We start from the raw sequence: 23692 nt of genomic DNA, 5'->3' as shown, positions 1-23692 counted from the left end.
AATCTTCCTGCTGGCTGTTACCACACCCACTGTCCTCTTCCCAAGTTGCCAGTAGGTTGGGACCCAGCTTTGTAAGCTACAGGAAGACATCAGGTGTGTAGGACCAAGTCCATCTCATGTGTTTGTGTACTTGTGATTTTCTTTTTAGGGTTTTTAGAGTGAAGGCTTAGGCATGTTAGTTGATGAGCTGAAGTGTCTTTTTGGTCATTCAGAAGAATTGTTAAAGAAACCCTTGAGTTGCTAAATGACTCTTCTCTCTCCTGCTACTGTTTTACAAAATTTGACCTCAGACTGGGGCCAGTCCATGGCACATTTAGAAAAGTAAGACAAATGTATAGCAAGAATTGTATAGCTATACAAATGTATAGCAAATGACTTTGTGCCAGTGAATGGATATTTTCAATCTCAGATACCTATTTCTTATAATTTTCAGCAGTCAGTTTTTCCACAGTATCTTTCTTATCAACCTTTACAACAAACTGCGTACCCTTACCCTCCTAATCCAGATGTGCTGCCAGAAGTTCCTTGGACTTATGCTCCGTGGCAACAAGAGCCCTTTCAGCCAGGACATTGAAAATAGTCTTTTTCTGTCTACTGAAATAAAGGAAATTTAACAAGTTCTTCCAAAAAAAAAAAGAATCTCATATAGCTGTCTTTATTTTGTGGGGGTGTGTTAGTATTAGGGCAACAGTAAGCAACTATTCTCGATGTCCTTTCTTGACAAAATTAAACATTCGCAACCCAATTGTTCCTCTCTTTTTTTCAGTTTAAAAAGACATCTTGAATTTATTATTTTTCTGTATTTTGCATCTGATTTTTATTCATTCGGCCCTTCTCTGCCTTTTGACTGGAGAGTTCAATCTATTTACACTTAAAATCACTTCTGATAAATGCAGGACTTTCTTACCATTTTGCTATGTTGTTTTTATAAGTCATATATTTTTTGGCCTTCAGTTCTTCTGTTAATGCCTATTTCCATATATATTTGTTGTTTTTTATATTGTACCATTTAAACCCCTTCTCATTTCTTTCTGAATTTATTTCTTATGTCTTTCCTTTGTGGTTACCATGGGGTTGAAATTTAACATCCCAAATCTGTAAATCATGTCTGATTTGATACCAGCTTATTTTTAATAGCATACGCATACATGTTCCTCTACCTCTTCATCACCTCCACCTTTTTGTTGTTGTTAAAAGTTTTATCTTTGTACGTTGTATGTCAAAAACTACTGATTTATAATTACTTTTCAGGTATTTGCATTTCAGGACCGTAAGAAGTAGGTAGTAGAGCTACAAAACAAAAAGTAGTACTGGCATTTTTAATTACACACACCCCCAGTAGATTGGCCCTGGCATCAGGTACCCCAGGATGCACACAGGGGCCATTCATCTCCCTCTCGAGCTGGGCCAGGTGCCCATAATGAGAGCACAAGCTGGCTCCACCATGCATTGTGGAGGGAGTGGGGGGCGGGCCAGCAAGGTTGCCAGGAGCTGCTTCTGTGACTTTTGAAACTACATTTTCTTGATTTAGCATTTGCACAGTTAATGCAGCCTTTTAACTGTTTGTCATAGTTTCAAGGAAGGTTACTGTCTTTAAGATTCCTCTGCCATCTGTGCCCAAGGGCATCGGAAACAGTGGCCACGCTCAGAGCTGGTCCTCCATGATCTGAAGTAGCTAATCAAAGGTAGAGATGTGTGATCAGACCACCCACCCCTGGGTTAGCAAGACTAGGTCTTTATGTTCCACGCTGTTACCAGCAAGCTTATCCAGGGGCTGAAGCTCCAGTACCCACTGCTGCCACAAGGCTGGGGGCTAGGGGGTGGGAGCTGCTGCTGGGAAGGTGGGTATGTATTGAGTTGACCCTCCCTTTCTCCCACTCTTCCCTGTCTGCTGCACAGGGTTCCACTAGGCTGTGCAGTTCCAGAGGAGTTTATTCAAGGCAGTTCCTGCTAGTTTAATAGTTGTTTTGGTGAAGGGACTGGAGCGTCCTACTCTGCCATCTTCCCACAGTCCTCCTGCTCAACCTTTTAAAATTAATTAATTTTTTTTTTTTTTACAATGGGCACTCTTGTCTTGTTGCCAGTGTTAGCTGGAATGCTTCCAATCTCTCACCATTAAGGATGATGCTGGCTGTTGCTTTTTCATATATGCCTTTTTTCATATTGAGGAAGTTTCCTTCTATTCCTGCTTTTTGAAGTTTCTATCAAGAAAGGATGCTGAATTTTGTCCAATGCTTATTCAGCATCAATCGATTTTTCCCTTTCAATTTGTTAATGTTCTGTATTATATTGATTGATTTTGTGTGTGTGTTGAACCACCCTTGCATTCCTGGTACAAACCCTACTTGGTTGTGATGTATAATTCTTTTAATGTGCCATTGGATTCAGTTTGCTAGTTAGTATTTTGTCGAGAATTTTTGCATCTATGTTCACTAGGGAGATTGGTTTGTAGTTTTCCTTTTTTGTAGTATTTTTTTCCAGTTTTGGTATTACAGTGATGTTAGCTTCATTAAATGAGTTAGGGAGCACTTCTTTTCTTCAATTTTTTGCAAGAGTTTGGGAAGGATTGGTGTGTTAGTTCTTCTGGGAATGTTTGATAAAATTCCCCTGAGGAGCTGTATGGCTTGGGCTTCTCTTTGTGGAAAGATTTTTGATAACTGATTGAATCTCTTTACTTATAATTAGTTTGTTGAGATCTTCTATTTCTTCTCAAGTCAGTATAGGCAGTTCGTGTGTTTCTAGGAATTCGTGCATTTCATCTACATTGTCTAGTTTGTTGGCATACAGTTTTTCACAGAGTTCTCTTCTGATTTTTAAAATTTCTTCACAACTCATGGTAACAACCCCCCTCTCATTTCTGATTTTGGCTGTTTGTGTCCTCTTTCTCTTTTTCATTGCCAGTCTTGGTAGGGGTCCATCAATTTTACTGATTTTCTCAAAGAACCAACTTATGGTTTTGTTGCTTTTTTCAATGTTTTTTTTTTCCTTTTCCAAATTGTTTATTTCTGCTCTAATTTTTGTTATTTCTCTTCTTTCACTTACTTTCCAGTTAATTTGCTGTTCTATCCCTAAATTCTATAGGCGAGCAGTTACGTAGTCAATTTTTGCTCATTCTTATTTTTTAATATAGGCACTTAGGGCAATAAATTTCCCTCTCAGCCCTGCCTTTGCCACATCCCATGAGTTCTGATATATTGTTTTCTCATTATCATTTGTCTCCAGATATTTACCAGTTTCTCTGCAATTTCTTCTTGGACCAGTTATTATTTAACAGTGTGTTGTTTAATCTCCATGTATTTGTAAACACTCGGGTTCTTTAGTGATTATTAATTTCCAGCTTCATGAAGTTTTAGTTAGAGAAAGTGCTTTCAATAATTTCAATCTCACTAAATTTATTAAGACTTTTTAAAAATTTTGTGTCTAAGTATGTTATCTATCCTGGAAAGCATTCCATGTGTACTAGAGAAGAATGTATATCCTGGTGTTCTGGGGTGTAACGATCCCTGTGTTCTATTAGATCTCATTCATCACGTTGTTTAGGTCCTCTCTATTCTCACTGATCTTCTGTCTAGTTTTTCTGTTTATAGTGGAGAGTGCTGTATTGACGTCTCCCACTATTATCGTTGAAACATCTATACCTTTCGTTTTGCCAATGTTTGCCTTATGTAATTTGGAGCTTCTTGATAGTGAGCATAAACATCTATGGTTGTTGTTTCTTCTTGGTGAATTCTCCCATTTATTAATCTGTAGTGTTCTTCTTTTTTTTTTTTTTTACATGGACAGGCACCGGGAATCGAACCCAGGTCCTCTGGCATCGCAGGCAAGCATTCCTGCCTGCTGAGCCACCGTGGCCCGCCCTGTAGTGTTCTTCTTTGTCTCCTATGATGTCTTTACATTTAAAATCTATTTTGTCTGTATTTAGTAACATAGTTCACTACTATAGCAAATTTGATATTTGTAATGACTTTTTACTTGTTATTTTGAGAATGCAACCAGTTTTGATAGTTAATCAAATGGTATTTAATGTACTGTTAATATTTAGAATTCAGGTAACTCTGATATTTGTATTTATAGTTTTTTTTCCTTCCTTGCTTTAATTTTAAATTGGTTTATGAAACATATTGTACAAACAGGCTTTGCGATGATTACTTAGATTTTTTTTTTAATTTGCCTATGGATGAGCTAACTAAGCTATCCATTTTAGGTGAATTTCCATATGTTAATTGTAAAAATATTTGTATCTTTATATTTTCCTGAAATCAGGAAAATATTTAGTAGTATAGGTCATATTATAGCAATGCAGATATTTGTAAGAACTACTTGATATTTTGAGAACATTCATAGTTTTAACAGCTGATCAAATGGTATCTAAGTTAGTTTTTAATACTTATAATTTAAGAACTTTGCTATCTGAATATGTAGATTTTTTCCTTGTTGCCTTAATTTTAAATTGGTTTATGAAACTTACTGTACAAACACAGGCTTTACAATGAGTATATGGATACTTTATTTAAATATACCTATGGTGGGCGTGCCACAGTGGCTCAGCAGGTAAGAATGCTTGCCTGCCATGCCAGAGGACCCGGGTTTGATTCCCGGTGCCTGCCCATGTAAAAATAAAAAAAATAAAAAAATATATATATACCTATGGTAAGCTCACTATGATATCCATTTTTGGTTGTTCTAAGTGTATTGTTTGTTTTCTTAAATAAAAAATATGTTAAAAAATCTATTTTGTTTGATATTAGTTTAGCTACTCCCACTTTCTTTTGGTTACAGCTCGCATGGAACATCTTTCTCCATCTTTTCACTTTCAATCTATTAGTGTCTGTGATAGTTAGGTTCTGGTATCAACCTGAGCCAGTGATCATGCCCAGTTGTCTGGCCAGGCATGCACTGGCCTGACTGCCACTGCATGGATATTTCGTGGCTGGTTTCCTCAACCATTTTTGGGGGTGCAGGTGGGGGTGCATGGTCCAGGAATCGAACCCGGATCTCCCACATGGAAGGCAAGCATTCTACAACCAAACCACCCTTGCACCCTCTTCAACCTTTTTTTTTTTTTTAATACGTGGGCAGGTACCAGGAACCAAACCCAGGTCTCTGGCATGACAGGCAAGAACTCTGCTTGCTGAGCCACCATGACCCACTTAACCATTTTTAAATGTGCGTTTCACTAGAATCATTTATAGTCAGTGTTGTGCTACCATCAGTGCCATCCATTACCAAAACTTTTTCATAACTCAGAACAGAAACTCTGTACCTGTTAAGCTATAATTTCTCATTTCCCCCCACCACTCCCTGGACCCTGCTTTTGTCCAATCTACTTTCAATCTGTATTGATTTACTTTTTTAGATATTTTATATAAGTAGAATCATATATTTGTCCTTCCATGTCTGGCTTATTTCACTCAATGTAATGCTTTCATAGTCCATCCATGTTGTCGCTTCCATGTTTTAGGAACTTCATTCCTTTTTTATTGCTGAATGATATTCCATTTTATGTATATACCACATTTTGTTTATCTATTCATCTATCAGTACAACACTTGCATTATTTCCATCTCTTAGTTATTGTGAATAATGCTACTGTGAATACTGGTGTACAAATATCTGTTCAGAATCTCTCTTTTCAGTTCTTTTCAGTTTATAACTAGAGATGAAATTGCCAGGTCATAAGTGTGCTGGTTTGGAAGGATGTGTGTCCCCTAGAAAAGCCATGTTTTAATCTAAATCCCATTTCATAAAGGCAGAATAATCCCTATTCAAAACTGTATGTTTGAAACTGTAATCAGATCATCTCCCTGGAGATGTGATTTAATCAAGAGTGGTTGATAGGCTAGATTAGGTGACGACACATCTCCACCCGTTTGGGTGGATCTTGATAAGTTTCTGGAGTCCTGTAAAAGAGGAAACATTTTGGAGAATGAAAGAGATTCAGAGAGAGCAGAGCAGAATCACATAGCCACAAGAAGCAGAGTCCATCAGCCAGCAATCTTTGGAGATGAAGAAGGAACATGCCTCCTGGAGAGCTTCATGAAACGTGAAGCCAGGAGAAGAGGCTATCAGATGACACCGTGCTTGCCATGTGCCCTACCAGATGAGAGAGAAACCCTGACTGTGTTCGTCATGTGCCTTCTCACTTGAAAGAGAAACCCTGAATTTATCGGCCTTCTTGAACCAAGGTATCTTTTCCTGGATGCCTTTGATTGGACATTTCTATAGATTTGTTTTAATTGGGACACTTGCTCGGCCTTAGAACTGTAAACTAGCACCTTATTAAATTCCCCTTTTAAAAGCCATTCCGTTTCTGGTATATTGCATTCTGGCAGCTAGCAAACTAGAACAATAAGATAATTCTATGCTTAACTTTCTGAGAAACCACCAAACTGTTTTCCACAGTGGCTGCACCATTTTTCACTTCCACCTACAGTGTACAGTGTTCCTCTTTCTGTGCATCCTTGCCAGCATTTTATTTTTTTAATCATAGCCATCCTAGTGGGTGTGGGGGTGGTATTTCATTGTGGTTTTGCTTTGCACTTTCCTGATGGCTCATGATTGTTGAGTATCTTTTCATGTGCTTAATGGTCATTTGTATATCCTCTTTGGAGTAATGTCTATTCAAACCCTTTGCCCATTTTTTAAATGGGTTGTTTGTCTTTTTGTTGTTCAGTTGTAGTGGTTATTTATATATTCTGGATATTAAGCTCTTGATATCAGATACTTGATCAGATACATGATTTGCAGTTATTTTCTGCTGTTCTGTAGTTTGTCTTTTCATTTTCTTATGATGTCCTTTGAGGTACAAAAATTTCATGTTTTGATGAAGTCCACTTTATCTGTTTTTTCTTTTGTTGCTAGTACTTTGGGTATCATATCTAATGTCATGAATGTATTTTCTTCTAAGAGTTTTATGGTTGTAATTCTTATGTTTAGGTCCTTGATCCATTTGAAGTTGATTTTTGTGTATTGTGAGTAGGGGTCTAATTTCATTCTTTTGCATGTGGCTGTCCAGCTTTCCCAGAACTATTTGTTGAAGAGATTGCTCTTTCCCCATTTCATTACTTTGGTACCCTTGTCAAAAGTCAGTTGGCCATAGATGTGAGGGTTCATTTCTGGACTCTCAGTTCTATTCCACTGGCCTGTATGTCTGTCTTGCCAGTACCACACTGTCTCAATTACTGTGGCTTTGTAGTAAATTTTGAGATTGTGAAGTGTGAGACCTCCAACTTTGTTCTTCTGTTTCAAGATTGATTGGGCTATTTAAGGCCTCTTGCAATTCCATATGAATTTGAGAGTCGGCTTTTACATATCAGCAAAAAAAGCTGCTAGAATTTTGATAGGGATTGCAGTGAACATGTAGATCGCTTTGACCAGTTTGTAATGGTGCCAGAAATGCAATATACCCAGAAATGGGTTGACTTTTATAAAGGGAATTTATTAAGTTACAAGTTTACAGTTTTAAGGTCATAAAATATCCAACTAAGGCATCCAAAGTAAGATATCTTGACTCAAGAAAGGCCGATCTGGGAAGGCACATGGCTTGTGTCCCTGGTCCTTTGACTCCTGGTTTCAAACAGCTCCCCAGGGGCATTTTCTTTCTGCATTTCCGAATGTTTCTGCTGTATCAGTTCTGAAGCTTTTTCCAAAATGGTTCCCTCTTAAAGGACTCCAGTAAGCAACCCCACCTTAAATGGATGGAGACATATCTCCACGGAGACCATCTAATCAGAGGGTCCCACTAGCAGTTGGGTGGGTCACATCTCCATGGAAACAACTTAAATCAAAAAGATCTAATCCAACAATATTGAATCAGGATTAAAGAACATGGCTTTTCTGGGGTATACAACAGTTTCAGACTGGCATAGCAGTAGTATTGCCATTTTAAGAGTGTTATATGAAATGTCCAGAATAGGTAAATCCATCAAGATAGAAAGTAGATTAGTGGTTCCCTAGTGCTAGGACACAATGAAGGGATGGGAGTATTTAGGGGTTGGTGCTTAAAAAGTGTGGGATTTCTTTTTGAGGTGACAAAATGTTCTAAAACTGATTGTGGTAGTGGTTGTACGGTTCTAAATAGAGTTTAAAAAATCATTGAATTGTACACTTTAAATGGGCAAATTTTATGGTATGTGAGTTATATCACATTAAAAAAAATAGGCTTTTGATAGATGCCTTTGTTTTTCATGGTGCTGGGTTAATTTTTTTTTTTAACGATTAAGTCTGTTTTAAATGTTTCTGTCCTTTCCATCCTAGAGCTAAGCCTCTCAGCTGGGTCCCTGCAGCTGGAGCATAAAAGAAGAGATTTCACCGCTTCTGGGAGCAGAAGGCTCTACTTTGACACCCACGCTTTAGTGTGTTTACTTGAAGAAAATGGTAATCCTCTATTATTGCTAACTCAGTGCCATAAAAAAGCATAGATTACGACTTCTTTTATGGTTTCATCTCATTTCTCACATTTCTCCTTGACTTTTAGGTCTACAGGTAGCCTTTTGTTCAGCATCCAAAGTACATTCAAATCCTCATTTCTCGTTTGAAATGTATTCCATTGTACTTTTGAGTTTTCTTACACATTCTCTCCTTGTCCAAATAAAGTATATTTTTATAACATCACTGTGGAAGTATAGTAACATAGATAAAAATTGAGGCACAAGTCAGCAGAATGCAGGTTTGGTTCCTATGGCAACTGTGTTTGAAGCATGATGGCAGTAGTTTTATTACTATGAATCTTGTGTGCTTTCAGAAATTTTGTGAAGTCAAAATGTTGCTGAGCAGTGACTATCAATAATTTCAGTTTGTGTTCTTTTTTTCTCTTTTTCATCATCAGGCTAATGTTTTCCCTTACTGCTGTTGAGTTCATTAGCATAAAACATTGTCTAGCATATATGACATTCGTTGATGGTTCGCTTGGTATATACATAATGTTCCCGTACTTCATCTTATTTGCACACATACACAAATTATAATTCTCCATAGTATGACACACATATTCTCAAAGTCAGAATTTCAAATTAACATAGATTATGCCATTGAAATAAAGTATTTTTACTTCATTGTGTAGTTATTTATAGAGCTGTACACATCCATATCTGAAAAGCTGTCCTCTCTAGATGTGCTTTACACGTCCAAGACAGAATGATGGAGTGGATTATTCTGTGCTTATGTGGGAGAGTAAGAAGCACTGGGTTCTAGCAAAACTCTGCTGTTTTTTAGTTGCAAAACTTAAGGAGCCCTTTCATCTTCTCCTTTTCCATTTCCTTGTCTTCAGAACGGATATAATTCCTGAGACCCTTTTGACTGATGAATAGAGTAATGTACGTGAATGCACTTTGGAAAACCTATGAAATGCTGTGTAATAATTTTTACAGCTTTTCTTGTCAAATTTGAAGCAGGAGGCCTTTTGCACCAGAACTTCTCTCAGCTCAGAATTTTGAAAGGTTAATGGAAAGGGGAGAAGTTCATCTAGAATTATCTTCATTAGCAGAAGTCTTCCTACTTTTCTTGATTTCATACCTTGTCCTGTGCATATTTTCCTCTTTCAGAGCCAGTGACTTGTGGGCCCCCACGGAAGTGTGAGTTGTGAAGTGAGCTGTCTGTTCAGCCTGGCCTCGGGACTGGACAGATGTGGGGTCTGAATCCGCTGGGTTAGGATAAGGCGAGGAAGGACAACTTCCCCTCGCCCATTTTTTCCAGAGCTGTGCCTCCTGATAAACATAACTTCCTGTGTCTGTGACCTGACTAACCCTTCCTACATAAAATTAATTCCTACCTGATAACTCAGTAGTTATCTTGCTTTTTATATTCTGCTTTTTTCTGCTTTTTCTTATCCCTTTTCTCCTCCCCCAGGTGGTTATAAATTACAAGGCTTTGGAGTTTGTCTTATAATCAGCGTAAGTTCTTCTTCTGTCTTCAATTTTTCTTTTCCTCATAAATGCTAAGCTTAATTATGTTTAGCTTTCAACTCTTCTTAATAAAGTTTCAAAAATTGCAAAATACACGTTTGTTTTAGAAGAATTTAGAAGACAGAAAAGGAAAACAAGAAAAGCTACTTGCAGTCCCCGTACCCCAGAGTTAAACCATGTTAACATTTTGGTGGGTTACCTTCTGGATGATTTTTTTAGATGTAGATGACACACAGGGAAATAAAGCAAAGGATTTTGAGTAGTTATTGGAGTAGGTCTCTGGATGCCTTTTTCTTCTCCTTTAAATCTGTTTTTTTATTTTGTTTTCATTACAGTCCCAGCTTAACCTCATCCGAACATCATTTTAATTACAATATTATTCAAACAAATATACTAGTAATTAATTACAAAAATCAGTTGACTCTGATGAGGTTCTTCGAGATGGATATGACTAATAGAAAGAATTGTCTTCCAGGAACTTGGTTTTTAAGCATTTTATTAGAATTTCCAATATAAAATAAGTCACTATCTGAAATTATTAAAAACAGTAATATTCATGTTAAATCTTTATGTTATTCAGTTCAACATTACTTATATCAAAGAATACATTTTTTCTCGTCAGGTCCCCCAGACTGAAGAGAATTGTAGAAGAAAAATGAAAGAACTGATTTATTTTTTTAATAGTAAATAAGTTAACTAAGCTAAAATACTATTTGTCTTTATATAGTTGATCATTTTGACTCACTTATGCTGAATGTAAAATAATTTCCCATGAAAGTAAATGATTTTTAAAAATAACATATACATTTCTAATAAAAGAAATCATGTCCATACTAGAAAAATTTAGATTCCACAGAAAAAATTTTAAAAAGAGAAGAAAAATTGCCTAGAATCTTACTAGCCAAAGATTAACCAATTTAATATTTCTATATGTTTCTTAAATTACGAAAACAATTATTACATCTATAGCTTTGAATCTTGATTTTTTTTTCATTTAACATCACATTGCAAGCATTTGATGTTATTTTTTGAAAGCATGATTTTTTAGCAGCTAAGAAGTACATATTAGAGATCATCTGGCAGCCCAGCCACCTCATTTTACAGGAGGAAACAGACTCGCAGGTTTTAGACTTGTCCAGAGTCACGGACTTGGTGTAGCCTGAGACTCCAGAGCATGCTGTGTTTCTACATGTCCCCATGACTTCATAAGCTTACTTCAGATTTTCCCCTTTTCTCTGAAGGACAAAGCTTTTTCTGAGTGTCCTTCTTTGTGCTTGCACAGGGTTCACCAGTCAACAAGCAGAAATCGTCATGTCTGCCTTGGTCAAGGTCATGGCAGCCAACTTGGACATCGTCTACAAGGACATGGTCACCAAGACACAGCAGGTCAGCGTTGGCCGGCGGCACGCTTGAAATCTGAAGGCCAGATACATTGTTTTGTAAAAAATATGGCTATCATTTGTAATGTCATCTTTGGGGGTCATATTCAGTTGAAAAATAAATAGTGATCTTTACCATATTTGAGAGGCAAATGATTACAGTGGTGTACACAAATATTTTCAAAGCAGTTAAATCAACTATAATAGAATCATCATCCCTGAACAGCTCACTCGTCAGTCAAACCTATTTTAATAAGCGGTCATGTGGCCAGAGTTATAGCAGCCCGTTCTTGAGCCACCAGACTCCTAGTGTCATTCTAGTAACTGATTCTCTTGGTGACGATACCTGATGGGTGTTTTCGGAGTAGAGAGTGATTTTTCAAACCTCCTTTTTCTTGCCCGTGTACTTCTAGTGTCTTCAGTAAGTTGATACTAGTTAGAGAATGTAGGAGATGGAATTCCTCGGCTAGACTAGGTTATATGTTGTTTTCTTTCCCTAGGAGATCACTCTTCAGCAAATAATGTCGCAGATTGCTAACGTGAAAAAGGATATGATTATTTTGGAGAAGAGTGAATTTTCAGCCCTCAGAGCCGAAAATGAGGTAATGCTACAGAGCCATTCGTACTTCGTATTAAGACATTGAGATGCAATTGTCCGGCGCCGTCTCGCTCAGCTTCTGGTCCCCGGCCGGCGGAGGGAACAGGAGGGAGAGAGAGACAGACGCAGACAAACCGACTCAAGTGACAGACACGGGTTCGAGACACGCTGCAGTTGTGAGCACAGACCTTTACTGGAGCTAAGCTTGCAAGCTCTGTTACAAATTCCGCGCGGGACAGAATACCCCGCGGGGGAACAACCTCTATGCGGCCGTCAGGTACGGCTCCCTATGGGTCGTCTCCCCCCACCCTGTCCGGGTAACCTCTTATATACTGTGCCCAAACCCAATAGGTTAGTGCCACGTATACAGAGGTGATTGGAAGATAGGGTTGGTGGGCGCGTGCGTCATACGCGGAAACAGGATGCGGGCGCCATCTTGACTCACTCGATGGGCGGGGGGAACTCTAGAGCAGGCCGCAGCGTGTCCACTAGGCCAGACCCAGGAGGCGGCTCTCCACATTCTCCCCTTTTTTTATTTATTTTGACCCAGTGTCTCCATTGATGAGTGTGCTCCCGTGGGCCTGAGTGGCCCACTACATGTTTTGGTGCTTTGGGGAGTCTGGACTAGGCTTGCTAGGCACCAACCAGAATGCCACCTCATATAGAGACCAGAGAGCCCGTGAGCTGGAAACCACGTGACTCTCCCTGCAGTGCTTCGCCTCGCAACTGGGTTATGAGGGGGTTCGGAGAGCGGCGACCAGAGTCGAGGGTGTCGCTAGGTGTCTCTGTGCAATGGCTGGAGTCTAGTCTGGCCAGGACTGCGACTTCGCCTAAGAGATCAGCCTACGACCAAAATTATGACTGCTGGTGCCGCCTTTTATACCCGGGACACAGCCATGGGCCTTGCAGCGGGTCTTGCTTTCGAGCGTCCCGCCCTGAGTGGCCGGGATGGGTCATACGGTGAAATGGGGGACTGGGCAGCAGGGCGGTCGTTGTCAGGAGCACCAGGGGCGAGTGACATAGCCAACATGGTAGTAACACGCAATTGCTGCTGTGTCTGGAACAAGCGTTCTAACAAGCATTTAACAGTGACTAATCCCACTAATAGTCCCACCGCTACGAGAATCCAAGTAGTCAAATTGGGCCAAGAGAACCAAGAGGTGACTCGGTTCCACAGACTTTGTACAGTCTCGCCCAGTTTGGAAAGGTCGAAGGCAACGGGGGTTAACTTGATCTTCCCAAGCACTTTAAGGTCTGATTCCACCTGTTGGGAGAGCGGGGGGTATTAAAACTGGTCCCCCCTTCTAAACAGTCGAAGGGTGACCGGCGTTTTCGTTGCCATCTCGTCAGTCGCCGCCGTCATCAGCAGAGTTGGAGGCCTGATCTGATGGTTCAGGTTGAAGGCTTGTTGGTTTTTTGGGCAACAGCTCCGTGGCCTCCTCGGGCGATGTCACGGTTCTCACCAGTCTTTCCGGAACCCACACTGGTTGACGTCCTGGCTCCTGGGGAAAAACACAAACAGAGCCTCTGGCCCAGCTGAGCACGGGGTCAGGGCCTTGCCACTGTCCCGACAGGACATCCTTCCATCGGACTAGACCTCTATGTGGAGGACTCGGAGTGGTGTGTTGAAGGGCAGGTGTCATTCCCTGTGAATTTTCATTTAAAAAATTGTACGTAAACAAGGCTATAGACAGTTGAGCCTTTGGGGACAGGCCGTGACCTATTCCCCCTTTCTGTTTCTTTAGTAAGTCTTTGATGTCTAAGATGAAAATAGACCAATGCTCTGGCAGAGCTGAGAGAAGGGGCAACCCCATCTGAACAGGTCCTAAGGACTCCATGCAATTATTAATGGCTCTTAAATCATGTAACAATCTCCATCTGCCTGATTTTTTCTTTATGACAAAAATAGGGGTGTTCCAAGGTGATGTGGAGGGAATGATGTGGCCCTTTTTTAGCTGATCTGACACTAGAGTGTGTAATGCTGAGAGTTTTTCCTGTGATAAGGGCCACTGAGGCACCCAGACTGGAGTCTTAGTTTTCCACCTTAGTTTTATAGGTGTGGGTGGGAATCTCTCCTCAGTGGCCCCTAGGAAAAACCCAGGCCTCGTCTGTCAGAATTGGAGACAGCTTGTATAGGCCTTGCGCGCCCGTGCAATGAGGCTCCTAAGCCTTTGCCGGGGACATATCCCATTCCTTTTAACAAGCGCTTAGAAGTTGGAGAGCAGCCACTGGTCAAGGTAACGTCCATCTGGGTTAGAATGTCTCTTCCCCACAGGGAAACGGGCAGGGCTAATACATAAGGCTGAAAACTACCTTGATGTCCTTCCTCATCTGCCCAGTGGAGGGCAGTGGCACTCAGCATGGGTGCTGAGACCTGGCCTATTCCTCTAATGGTGTCCTCCGCCTTGCACGTCGGCCAGGTGGAGGGCCAGTCTTGTTGTCTTATAATTGATCGATCGGCCCCGGTATCTAGCAGGCCCAGGAAGGATCTGCCTTGTACCTTAATAGTCAGCATGGGTCGAGACTCCAGAGACATATGGAGGCCCTCAAAAACTTCTCCAGAAGACCCAAATCCCTTATCTCTTCTCTGTCTGGGTCTACTCGGAAAGAATGTATGTAAGCTGGGTAAGAGCAAGAACTGTGCCAGCTTATCACCTTTTGCAATGACCAGAGTACCTTGCTGAGATTGTACCATAATTTGGGCGTAACCTGTGAAATCTGAATCTACAACGCCTGGTATGACTGTTAGTCCTTTCAGGGCTGTGGATGCCCTCCCTATTATGAGCCCAACAGTCTTCGTTGGTAAGGGCCCTTTAAAGGAGGTCCCTATCAACTGGACACCCATGGAGGGGGTCAGTACGAGTCTGGAGGTGGCACAGAGGTCCAGTCCTGCTGATCCAGGGGATGCGCGAATTTGGACGGGTGTTGTGTCGCCGGATGGCATGCAGGGGGGAAAGAGTAGAACAAGGAGATCAATCTGTAACTGACTGTGAACAATCAATTGAGATAACTCACTACCTTCGGACCAGCCTGCAGGGGGCTCCGGATCTCGCAATGGAGGGCAGACGGAATTACCTGATGCTGCCACTCGAGGGAGCCCTTGCCTACCATCCACCGGAAGGCGCCGCGTCTCTAGGGGCGCAGCGGTAGGCGCGGGCGGGGCGGAGGGCAGCGGGGGCGAGACCGGGAGCCCCCCCAAATCGATCAGCAGAGGTGCGCCTGCACTCTCGGCCTCGTCACCATCTGACTCTGAGTCAGAGTCGTCTGAACTAGCGCCAGACTCTGGCGGCTTACAAGTGGGCGGCTCACTTTCACAGGAGCCGTCCGCTAAAAGGGTCTTTAAGGGAGCTAACAAAGGTAAACTTCCGGACTGCCCCATGTTTGCAGTCGGCACTGTACTTTAATCACTCGGAGAGCTCTTCCGAGTCCCCGGGGCTACCTGAAAGCCCGCGGGCCTTAACTCTCACGTAATAAGAAGTACTCACCTTCTCGCGGTGATCAGGCGCGGGAAGTCCGCTGCGAGCTCAGGATGCACGTCCTTCTCAGTTCAAGAAGAGACAGTACGGCTCTCCTTGCAGAAGAGGTGTCGAGAGAGGAGGGTTCCCCGTACGGGCCACCACTTGTCCGGCGCCGTCTCGCTCAGCTTCTGGTCCCCGGCCGGCGGAGGGAACAGGAGGGAGAGAGAGACAGACGCAGACAAACCGACTCAAGTGACAGACACGGGTTCGAGACACGCTGCAGTTGTGAGCACAGACCTTTACTGGAGCTAAGCTTGCAAGCTCTGTTACAAATTCCGCGCGGGACAGAATACCCCGCGGGGGAACAACCTCTATGCGGCTGTCAGGTACGGCTCCCTATGGGTCGTCTCCCCCCACCCTGTCCGGGTAACCTCTTATATACTGTGCCCAAACCCAATAGGTTAGTGCCACGTATACAGAGGTGATTGGAAGATAGGGTTGGTGGGCGCGTGCGTCATACGCGGAAACAGGATGCGGGCGCCATCTTGACTCACTCGATGGGCGGGGGGAACTCTAGAGCAGGCCGCAGCGTGTCCACTAGGCCAGACCCGGGAGGCGGCTCTCCACATGCAATGTCTTATGTCTGTGTAAATGCAAACACAGAAGGCTCAAATAAGTGTACATCTCAGTGAATTTCTGCCAAGTGAAGAAGTAGAGCACCGTTCACTCCCTGGAAGTCCTCCCCTTGCCCCTTCCAGACCCCTCCCTCAGAGGTAACCGCCACCCTGGCTGATGTTGCCACTTGCTATCTGAGAGCCTCATCTAATGGAATCGCACAGTGGGTCTTCTTTTATTCAACATTCTATTTCATGTAGTGGTATATCACTGTCTAGAGTATTCTTTTTTATAAATCTGCTGCAGCTTATTAATCTCTTCTACTGTTGAGGTACATTTGAATTGCCTCCAGTTTTTATGTTGTAATTAATGCTGCTGCAAATATCCCCTTAGCTTCTTGAAGTGGGGATCAGCATTTAAATAAGTGCTTTGGTTTTCAGTCCTATTTAAAAGTTCCATAAGGTCAAACAGAGATGAGAGGTCATTCTGGAGTTTATTCTTATGCAGTATATAGATATCCCTTTTTAGTTTCTAGTGTATTAGAATAGCTAGAAGGAAATAACTGAAATTGTTGAACTGTAATCCTGTAGCCTGGATTCTTAAAGATGATTGCATAAGCTTTTATAGTGTGACCATGTGATTGTGAAAACCTTGTGACTGACACTCCCTTTATCCAATGTAGGGACAGATGAGTAATAAAACAAAGACAAAAATATAGATAATGGGGGCAGATAAGGGTTATGGGATGTTTTGGGTGTTCTTTTTTTATTTTTTGGAATAATGAAAATGTTCTAAAATTGATTATGGTGATGAATGTGAAACTATATGATGATGCTATGAACCATTGATCGTATACATTGGATGATTATATATGTGAATATGTCAATAAAATTGCATTTAAAAGAAGTTTCACCTGTTTAAAAAAAATAGTTCCATAAGGGAAGATCATTTATTTGCTAATTTTAGCTTCATTAAAAAACCTTCTAGCAAAAATGTAAAGTAATTCTCAAAGTTGCTCTTGAAATCAACTATTTAAAGACAGAATTAGTTAACAGTTGGAAGAGGTATTAAAAGAAAGCAGGGCTTTGAAGGCAAATACATGTGTTAAGAACAAATTGCTTACTTGTTTTACTAATATTATGTAACCTTCCAGATGAATTTAAACTGTGACTTCAAGATACACACACACGTATTGCAGTACCATTTGAACATGACATGTAATCATTTTCTGCTAAAAGAATATTCAGTTAATATTGTGTCCTGAATGTAATCAAGATCTCATTGAACAAGGGAAAAACTTGTGCGTAGATACGTTTAATCATTTTGATTACCAAGTTTTGTGTTTTTCTTCTAACCTTTAAACAATATACAATTATCTTTTACTTGTTTCTTTTTAATACTTTTAGAAAATAAAGCTTGAACTACATCAGATAAAACAACAAGTAATGGTAAGATCCTCTTCTTGACTGTTTGCTTGTTTGTAACTACATAAATTTGTGTCATGTCAAAAATACTTTATGTGTTCTTTCAAACTTAATTCTATGTTAAATATTTGTGTAATATATCAGAAGTACACATTGGAAGATTTAGCAGAGAACACAGCCAGTGAATAAATTATCAAATTGATATCCGTAACCAAATTCATTAAGAAAATTATGTTCTAGGAGAAATTAAGGTTTTTTTTGTTTTTTGTTTTTTGTTTTTTTTTATTACATGGGCAGGATTCGGGAATTGAACCTGGGTCTCTGGCATGACAGGCGAGAATACTGCCACTGAGCCACTGTTGCACCGCCTGAATTAAGTGATTTTTAAATCAAAATTTTTCTAGAGTATCCATGTGGAATCTTCAGAGACTCATAAAAGAGATTGTAGAGAATTATCTGTGATTTTAAAATGCTTACCATGCTAGCTGATTTTTTTAAGTAGAACATTTATGTTAATGAAGAAAAGGTTTTGATGAGTATCCGAAGACATTCGGATATATAAATCAGTGTTTAATATTTTACTTCTTTGAGTCCATCTCTGCCTTCCAAAGTTGTCCAAGGAACAGCTTAATCTATAAATCCCACAAGGAGACTCTGTTGAGAATCTTAAGGTTGAAAGAAACAAAAAACCCACCCCAGGCTGGCTTAATGCAAAGGGTGTTATTTGGTGGATGTGTGCAGTGGAGTCCTAAGGCAGGGTTGGTCAGCACGTGGCTTAATCAGAGTCCTCTTGTCCATAGGTCCATCTGGGCGTCCCTGGGCTCTGCCTCTTCACTGGCTCCCTTGGGATGGGCGCCTGGAGGCAGCAGTTCCAGGCTTCCCAGCCTCAGAAGACTTCAGATTCTTATTTTGTATTTCTTTCTTGTCTGCCCTCCTCCTAGGATGAAGTGACCAAGGTCCGAACAGATACCAAATTAGACTTCAGTCTAGAAAAGAGCAGAGTAAAAGAATTGGTATGTTCTACTATTGAAAATAGCTTATGAATTAGTTAATTTATTCTCAGGATGGAATGCTTGGGCAAGTCTGAGTATATATACCGTTCACAAGTACTGTTAAATATTTACCTGTGTTCACTGTGAGACAGGTTTTTTAAAAAATCAATTCTATTTTAGATTGAGACTTCAAAATTTAATACTTTCAAAATTAACATTAAAATTAAAATTTTGGTCAAACTGAGTTCGAATCTTTTTTGGTTGATGTAGAGATACTGAATTATTAGTGGTTAGTGCATCACTTAGGTATTAGTGAAGAAATAAAACTCAACCTTGATCTATTCAATACTGATTTGAATCTCTACAGGCCCAAATTTGACAGAAATGGTATTTATGATCTCAACCTTGAATCATATTAAATTATCCACTTTAAATAATAATACACTCTACAGTGAAATACCAGATTTAAAAATGTTTCTATATAATCTTTTAGATGCATTGAGGATTTGTATGTTTTTTGTGAAGGCACTTGTTTGGTTGTCTCTAGTGATTTTTAACCCCTTCAGAATGTTTATCTTCATGTGCTCAGGCTTTATTTGTGTTTGATGATGTTAGTGACATACTTTTTTTTTATTCTTGGCACGCTGAGCAATAGACCATATAAATCACTTTTCCCTAATACACACCTGGATATGCATGTAAAAACGAAGTGCTCAATTGGTTCATTTTCTCACTTTTCACAATTTGCTTTTAACCCGAGTGTGCTATAGTGATAAATGAAGCGAGTGTTGAAACTCTAGCAAGTACTTGACTGTGTTTTGGGGTACCTCTGGTTTTCAGTAGCTGTCACACCTCGTTATCTGAAATGATTATCACACCCGTGTTGCCCATCTTTCTAGTCTTAAAGCACTTTTCAACCATGAAGATTAAATCATCAAATCATAGATTAAATAATCAAATCAAAGATTAAATCATCGAATCATATTAATGACCACAAACTCATGGCCAGCCCGTAGAAGAGAAGAAACTCTTTTGGGTACCTTTTTTCTTATGGGTTTGGTACTTGGGGAAAATTCCAAATTTATCTTATTTAGGAAGATGATTTTGTGCCTTTAGCTAACCACACTGGGAAGAAATACATCCAGGAGATTGGGAGGTAAGGGACCTGCGGTGGCTTTATAACCTAGTCGAGTTGTTGCTCTCGGTCATCCTAAACTTAGATGGCTCTGAAGAACAGTGCAGTAGTGTATTATTATGCAGCTACCATGCATTTCACATGGATTGATGAAGATGAATTGTTTGGCCCTCTCATTCCCTTGGCTAATAAAGTTATGCTTCTATCGCAATTGAATTAACTTTGGTGATATTTGCAGCCAGTTTCAAAGGTAGAATGGCCTGTAAACTGTGCTGAGGTATGGGGGAATGGAGCCATGTAGATGTTGTTTTTAAAATCATGACGCTGTCAGGATTTAGGCTTTTCTGCCGTGCAGTCCATATTGCATAATGAAGACTGGAGTTTCTGGTGTGCAGAAAACCCAGCTCCACCCTGCCCTCTGCTGGTCATCTGAGCCATAGCACTCTCCTTGTCTGAAATTCTAGTGTTTCAAGGTAGGGGTGAGCGCTGTTCTTTTTTTTTTTTCTTCCCTTCCTACATCCAAGTTATGTTCCTTTTATCCTCTATGCCCTTGGTGGTCCTGAGGAAACATTTTAAAGCTGGAAAGTTTCAAGATATTCCAAAGGATTAATGTTTTCCCCCTATAATAATGTTTAGGTCTTAAAATTCTTCACTTAAATTACATATTGTCATTTTGCCAATTAAATCGTAATGCACACCACTAAGGAAATATGTATGAATTTAATCGCAGTGTCAACAAAACAGGGCTGAATCTCTTCACAGACATTAATAGCCAGAGGCAAAATGGATTTAGTTCTGCGTGGAACTAGTCCATTCCTGTAGTAACAGTAGGTTGTAACCACATCCTAGTAGGTTTGGTTTATTTTTTTTTAATATTATTATTAAACCAAACATGAGATGGTTTAGTGTACTTTCTTGTATCTTTATATTTATATCATGTTTTACAGTCTCAACCAGTGTCCTTGTCACAGAATAATATTCCTTGAACTTATTTTTTTCTCCAACTATATGTTTCCTATCTTTTATCTAAGCCTCAGGTATAGCCTGCTTTGTTTGTGGTTAGGTGGGGTAGGCTCCTCAATTGAACTGTTGTCTGCCATTTTCAACACTTTCACAGCCACAAAGTATGTGACTCAGCTCCCATCTAGTCGATTGCAGGGAACACAAGTGTAACAGTGGGCGGGACCTAGCAGCTTCACAGCACAGGGGTGAGAAAGAAAAACATGGCAGGGAGAGCAGTGAAGAACGACAAAAGGGACAAAAGAGTGAGTATAAATAAAAAACCTCAACTCAGATATACAAAGAGAAAGACAAGTAGACTACTTTATCCCGGAGATTATTTCCTGGTATTGCATATTCTCGGAAATACTGAGCACTGAGTATTTAAGACGCCAGAAAAGGAGTAAATCAGCATCTGACCCATGTTCCGTGTTTGTTTCAGTATTCATTGAATGAAAGGAAGCTACTTGAAATGAGGACAGAAGTAGTGGCATTGGTAAGCAACGAGTTTTCTTTGACATCTTATTTATCTTTGCTTCATCCCACACCTGGTTACTGTTGTTTGACATGTGTGGTCAGAGTATACGCTCAGATTTTCATGTCGGGATTTTTTTTGTACTTAACTTAAAAACAGTTGATCACCTTAAGAATGTTTTACTCTCAGTCATTGAAGAATGTGAACATAAGGAATATAGACTTTTTATTATTTTTTTAAATTATGATACTCATTCTTTACTGTGTTACCTGGAACCTCTAGAACCTTCAAGAGCTTCTATGACAAAATTGTGATTATAAATGTGTCTGGAATAATTTTCTACTCCTTCACTCATTTCCTTATTTTGTACCTGAATAGGTGGCCATAGGGAACTGATTACTTGCTGTGGGATTTTTAGCAAAACATTTCCAGTGTCTTTGTGCATTAATGCATTCATTATACACCCACTTTGTCACCTCAGCCAAGCTGACTGCCTTTTTGGGGTTAGATATGTACCTGCTTTAACTGATTTATATTTGGGAACAGTCCCAAATTGACTTTTGGTATAGCCAAGTCTCACAATAATGAAACACTCACTGTTTGAAAAGTTTAAAAATATGTGAGTAGAAATGGTGTCAAGGCCAGCACCGTCAACCTTTCAGTTATATGAGACTCCATTCTTTCTTTATTTTTTTAAACCATTGTTGAGTCTACTATACATGTTTCACTAAGGGGAAGTCATAAGTATGGGACAGATGCATTGCCAGTGAGAACAGACTGGCTCAGTAATGTTATTTTGTCGAGCAGTTTATGGTTTATAAAATCTTTTTCTCATAGACCATCACATTTGGTTCTCTCAAGAGCCTGTAAGAGGGGAAGCAAGAGAGGCCTAGAGAGGGTACAGATCCCTGCCAGTGAATGCATCTGAGGATAAGAGGCCCCAGACTAGAAACCTAAGTCTCGGTAGTCTGACATCAGGTTCTCCTTTACCTGTGCCCTGCTGGGAAGGAGCTCCAGGACTGACAGAGAAGAGGGCATCTCAGGCCTGGTCTGATGCGTGAATCTCTCTGTTTTCAAAGCACGCCCAGCAGGACCGAGCTCTTGCCCAGGCAGACCGCAAGATAGACACGGAAGTCGCCGGCCTCAAAACCATGCTCGAATCTCACAAACTTGATAACATTAAGTATTTAGCAGGTAAGCTCTTCTACATCTAGTTATTTAAAGCCACCCGAAAATATCCTGTAAAATAAGTCAATGACAGATAAAGCATTTCATTGATCCTAGCACACACATTTTTTTTTCATGCTTTTAACATCTGTGAAATTGGAAGGAATCTTACAGTGAATGGAGGAGCATACGTTAATTGGCATTTTTTTCTTAGTAGTAAATAAAATGGTGCATTTTGTAACTGATGGGATCTTAAATTTGATAAGATAATTGTAATTGAATGCAAGTTATTTGAGTTCTTAGTGATGTTCAAGACAGGGAATATTTAGCTGATAAAAGGGGAGGCTTTAGCGTTTGTGATCCATGACCTTCAGTTGGTGACACCCTTTTTTAAGGGGTTATTTTGCTTTTGCAATTTTTGAGCCAAAAGAGGGGATGAAAATTCATGTACCCCCCCTAAAAAATCACTTAGCCATTATTTTAAGTCAAAGTGAACATTTTGGATGAATCAAATATTTTAATGATAACATTAAAATATTATTTTTAATAGTAACTCTACTTCTATAGAGTAAATTTTTGCTCTTTCTAGCAAAACTTTCCTTTATGTTACACGCACATATACTCTGTGGCTACAGAATTGTTATGGTTCTAAAATTTCTTTGAAAAGTTTTCTTGAATAATAGGTACATCTGTACTTTGAAATGATGATTTCAGGATGTGGAGTTCGTTTTTATTTTACTGGGCAGGTGTTTCACAAATGGCACATCAGTGAGCAGTCTGATTTTCTTGTTTTGTTTTTGGTGGATGAGTGTCTTATATGTTTTCTTAATAAAAGGAGTTCTCTCAGGTAACTGTTAATGGAACTAATAGTACTTTCCATTTATCTTTACAGGGTCTGTATTTACGTGCCTAACAGTAGCTCTGGGATTTTATCGTCTGTGGATTTAATAAAGTCTATTTAAAGAGATAGCTACTGTTTTTCCTTAAGAGTACCAGATGGATGTGGTTTTTCTCATTTCAAATTTTAGCCCCTGATTTTGTTTTAACACATACCATTTATTTGTATGCAAATTATGGGCCTGCAGCCAAGGTAACAACCTAAACTCTCCTTTCATCTTTCTGTTTGGTTGACTTTCTGTGCTGAATAATGCTGGGCACAAGCACTGAAGAGTCCACTCTGCCAGACCAGTGAGCTTAGTCTAACCTGTTGTACATCCCAGTAGTAAATAGCTTATATCATTTTCTACTATTTTAAGCCTTTTGTCACATAGAGGATTTGGAGTCTCTATTTAAATGGCAGAACAGTTTAATAAGTGCTAAGGGATCATTGAAACTAAACCAAGGCCACTAAATCCTCTTTACCTAATGGGCAAAACCTTAACATCTGTGAAGTCCCCAAACCAATTTTTTTACTTCATAGTATTGTGTTTCAGCTCTCATTGTTGGTTTGTTCATGACACAGCTGTAATTTTACACCCAAAGGGGGTTTATTTGTTTTTTTCAACTTTTCTGTTGTGTTAGTAAGTTATTGATATAGTTTTTTGTGTG

At 39.9% G+C, this 23692-nt stretch overlaps 1 protein-coding gene across 3 annotated transcripts in view; it reads left to right on the top strand.

Moving 5' to 3' along the window:
* Positions 1–23113, top strand: part of MCUR1 (mitochondrial calcium uniporter regulator 1) — a 28467-nt gene extending 5354 nt beyond the window's left edge. For all 3 annotated transcript variants that reach the window (XM_077143688.1, XM_077143689.1, XM_077143690.1), the window contains exons 2-9: positions 8257–8376; positions 11185–11288; positions 11782–11883; positions 17359–17400; positions 18318–18389; positions 20945–20998; positions 22057–22171; positions 23037–23113. In XM_077143688.1, coding sequence (XP_076999803.1) covers positions 8257–8376; positions 11185–11288; positions 11782–11883; positions 17359–17400; positions 18318–18389; positions 20945–20998; positions 22057–22171; positions 23037–23092 — 665 coding nt within the window. In that variant the 3' untranslated portion in view covers positions 23093–23113. The remainder of the gene's footprint in view (positions 1–8256; positions 8377–11184; positions 11289–11781; positions 11884–17358; positions 17401–18317; positions 18390–20944; positions 20999–22056; positions 22172–23036) is intronic.
* Positions 23114–23692: the final 579 nt, after the last annotated feature.

This window comes from Tamandua tetradactyla, chromosome 25, assembly GCF_023851605.1.
Source record: "Tamandua tetradactyla isolate mTamTet1 chromosome 25, mTamTet1.pri, whole genome shotgun sequence".
NCBI lineage: Eukaryota > Metazoa > Chordata > Mammalia > Pilosa > Myrmecophagidae > Tamandua > Tamandua tetradactyla.
This window is presented reverse-complemented; position numbering and strand designations above follow the sequence as displayed.